This window comes from Antrostomus carolinensis, unplaced genomic scaffold (genome assembly GCF_000700745.2).
Source record: "Antrostomus carolinensis isolate BGI_N321 unplaced genomic scaffold, ASM70074v2 scaffold1611, whole genome shotgun sequence".
NCBI lineage: Eukaryota > Metazoa > Chordata > Aves > Caprimulgiformes > Caprimulgidae > Antrostomus > Antrostomus carolinensis.
The window spans coordinates 235-4,104 of NW_010296092.1; the positions used below are offsets into that span (position 1 = coordinate 235).

A 3,870-nucleotide genomic window follows, 5' to 3' on the forward strand; every position below is an offset into this window, starting at 1 on the left:
TGCAGGACCGCATGGTCCCACTGTGGGTCAAACCACCACACAGCTTCCTACACTTAATGCTTTCAAATGTTAATCAGTTGGCCTAGTCATCAGATAAAAGTTAGATAAAACCCACTATGAGTTAAATTAATAAAAGCTATATGGCCTGCAAACCATATATGACTTGTGCTTTTTATTAAACCTTTCCAATACTATCTTTTGGTGTAAAAAAGAAATTTGAAACAAATGGCCATTGTGGCATGCCTGGATTATGAGTACATTTTCATTCTTACTATTTATTTGCACATTCAAGAAAGTTGAAATCCTTTTTTCCCCTCAAAAAACAGTAAATGAACACATTTCACTCAAATCTTACTGTTCCATGTTTGGCAATTACTCATCTTTCCTAAAAAACAGTAAATGAACACATTTCTCTTCACTCAAATCTTTCTGTTCCATGTTTGGCAATTACTCATCTTTCCTTTCCTTCCACCCACTGCCCCACTTCAGTTTGCAGAAAATGAGGGAAAAAAAAAACAACAAACAAACCACAAAACAAACCAGATCTCAGAGATGACAGTTTTTTGGTGTTACTTTCATTTTTTTCAGGGCCTCAAATTCCATCCTTGAAAACTGTAAGACTACATAACACAGAACTGGTGGGTAAGACTGCCTTTCTGATTTAGAAACACGTCACAAGTGTGTCATTCCCAGGAATGAAGAAAATCCCAGACTTGAATCCAAACTACCATTTTAGAAAATTCTTACCTGGAAGACCTGACTTGTCTGGTAGTATCACTTCAGCACATTCCTCCTTCTCATCACAGGGATCCTCTTCATCAGACAGTACTAAGAAAGCCTCTTTTGGCAGACTTTCATTGCTTTCCTGCTTGGATGGTGAACCCAAACAGTTGTCCATTTTCTCTTCTAAATCTGGGACTGTGTCATCCACTGGAAGCAGAGAACTCTTAGAAAAACAGCTCAATTCATCCTCAGCAGGGGCTAGTTTTTCCAAAATTGGAATAATTTCATCTGTTTCCATAGAGTCAGTATTGTCCAAGATACTTTCACTTGGCTCATCTATTGTCTTCTGAACAGCGGTTTCTGAAAGACCTCGAGTGCCATCTTGATTGTCCTTTGGTTCCTGGTCAGCTTCCATACTGCTAGAGATGGCCTCTTCTCCAACAGTATCGTCAAAAGTTACTTTTTCAGTCCTCTTTTCCTCACCAGATGAATTGGAATTAACAGTTAAGTCATTTTTCTCTTCCTTCTCTTCAGAAGAGTCACTAACAACACAGACTGATTTACTTTCACCTTCCGATGGCACGTCACTCTCTCTTTGGTCCAAATGATCTTTTGTATTATTTTCCTCATGGAAGTTATCTTTACGGCTACTAAGCGCTCCATTTTCAGCCTGACAGGCTGAAGCAGTATCAGTATCTTTATCTTGCTCAGCAGTAACATTCTCTGGAGACAGCGTTAGAGGTTTGGGTTCTATATCATTGACTATGTTCCCTGCCCTACTTTCAGGGCTTTTGGCTTCACTAGTTTTATCAGAAGCTGTTCTCCCTTCTTCAGAGTTAACACACAAGTCCACTAGGCCATTAACTTCCCTCTTGTCCTCCATACAGTCTGTACTGCTTAAAGGGGAATTTAAATCAGAATCTCCATTTTCATGCTTTCCATTTAACAGTTTAACTTCAGTTGTCTTCAACAGCTCCTCTTTAACCTTATAGACAGCTTCAAGTTGTTGTCGATCACTTACTCTCATTGTTTTTCGTGCTTTAAATACTTTTTTCTGAGGTTCCTCTGTGTTATCCATCTTGACCCTTAAAAAAAAGTTCAGAAAGAACTGTGAAGGTAACAACTTATGATCATCATATTACAGTGTTCCTAAGAAAGACTGTAGCATTTAGCACATTTTTAAAGCAAACTGGTTTAACTCCATCTACAAAAACAAAGAAATGCCTGACAACACACTTAAATTGTTTGTCCTCAGAAACGCTGCACAAACACGTATATGTAAAGATCACTGAGATCTCAGTGATCACTTTACATCTCAATGACTGCTACATTATGTAGCAATGTTCTGACTGCACATTTTAGACCAGTCGTTGTATTATTATAGCTAGAAACACATACTGTGCTAATATAAGAGCCAGCGGCCTCTCTTCTTGTAAAAAAGTAAGAGATATTCTTGGACCACCAGTTTACATTTATTTTCTTTCTACAACTATGTAATTTCATAAATTTCAAAGAGAATTAAGAACTGGGGTAAATGACAAGATTTTTATACCAAGTAAGTTTTAAGGAAACTTCAATATATTGAAAGAATTTCTGAACATGTCATTAAGACACTTTTTTGTTCTGTATAGATAAAATAGACCTTCACCCTCCATATTTATACAATAGTTAACTGAACTTGGGTTTTTAGAGCACTTTGATTCAATTTGCAATAATATTTTACTAAGACCATTTGTGCTCTTAAAAACTAGTTTTTCTAGCTCCTTTTAGAAAAAGTTTATTTTTCAAAGAAAACTGATGGTTTTGCCCTCCATAGAATTTTATTAATTCCATCCACCCATGCAAATATTAAGAAAAAAAAGAGAACATTAATATATAAAAAAATTAATAAAAATGTTTTAAAATCTACTTTATCAAATCAATACATGGAGTTAAATCCAGCATTACCTAGGCAGTTGAAATAATTTTGCTGAAATACAACAAAATCTTATTTGTTTCTATTAAAGCAAGCAAACAAACAAAATCTATAGAAATTTTTAAACTATATTTTTTTCCCTGTGGTCTTGCATTAGGACCCAGTTTTAAAGGTTTAGATACAATAATATTGTTCAGAAGCAGAAAGTCATTAAGGGACTTGTTATATCCTAAATGAAACTCAGCAACTAAGATTTTCAACCAGCTGATGTTAACCAGTTTCGCTCTACTGAAGCTACTACACCATCATAAATTTCTCAAAACATGCAAGAATTTACTTTTGTAACAGTAGTTAAAAGATATTACAGCAAATAGAAAAAGAAAATAAATCTGGCAGTCATCTCTATATGAACTTTATTTTTTCCACAAGCATCAGATAAACAAACGTGTATACCATTCATACAGCTGAATTATTACACAAAGGTTGCATTTTCAATGTTTACACGACAGTTTATTTTGTATCTTCCCCCAATCCACTTTCATTTACAGAGCTGAGAAGTTCATTAAAAAATCTGCATTTTGTCTTTTCAGGTGGGGTATAATTTTTTTTTTAATTTTTTGATTAAAGAAAGCAGGACTATCACCAACACTATCTCAGATTAGCAACGGTTTTGTGCAACCAAGTCCTAACATTTACAAAACGGAGATTCCACAATCTCTAAGTAACAGTTCGCCTCTACACTCTTTGTCACCAATCTTGCCTACAAGTTTTTTTTAGGCAGCCACAACATTGCACTTTTGCTTTCTCTTCAGAGGATTAAAGTTGTCGAGCTCCCTCAGCATCTCATCGTAGGTCACGTACTTCAGGCCCCTATCATTTTGGTAGTCCTCTGCTGGATTCTTCCTAGTTTACTTGGAACAGTTTGTTTACGAAGGAAAGTATTTAGCACCTATGCATTGCCCAGACAGAATATTCTACAGTAAGATATGAATATATATTCTAAGGTACAATATAAATTCAACTATCAAGGCAAACTCTAAACTTTACAACCATGATATACTGTACTTTACAATTACAAGGCTTCTTTTACACTTAGTTAACATGACCTAATAAAAATAACAGCAAAATAGAAAGCAATATGATAAAACAAATAAGATTTTTTCCCTGTTTTGCATTTCCTATTAACGTAACATCGATATTGCCTTCCACTTTATTTCAGTTCTTTTCTGCAC

At 35.1% G+C, this 3,870-nt stretch overlaps 1 protein-coding gene across 1 annotated transcript; it reads right to left on the bottom strand.

Moving 5' to 3' along the window:
- Nucleotides 1-747: 747 nt before the first annotated feature.
- Nucleotides 748-1,801, bottom strand: LOC114819074 (activating transcription factor 7-interacting protein 1-like; the record flags this gene model as incomplete). The annotated part of the gene is made up of 1 exon (XM_029087507.1): nucleotides 748-1,801. A coding segment is annotated over exon 1 (1,054 nt), but the record flags the coding sequence as incomplete, so codon positions are not given.
- Nucleotides 1,802-3,870: the final 2,069 nt, after the last annotated feature.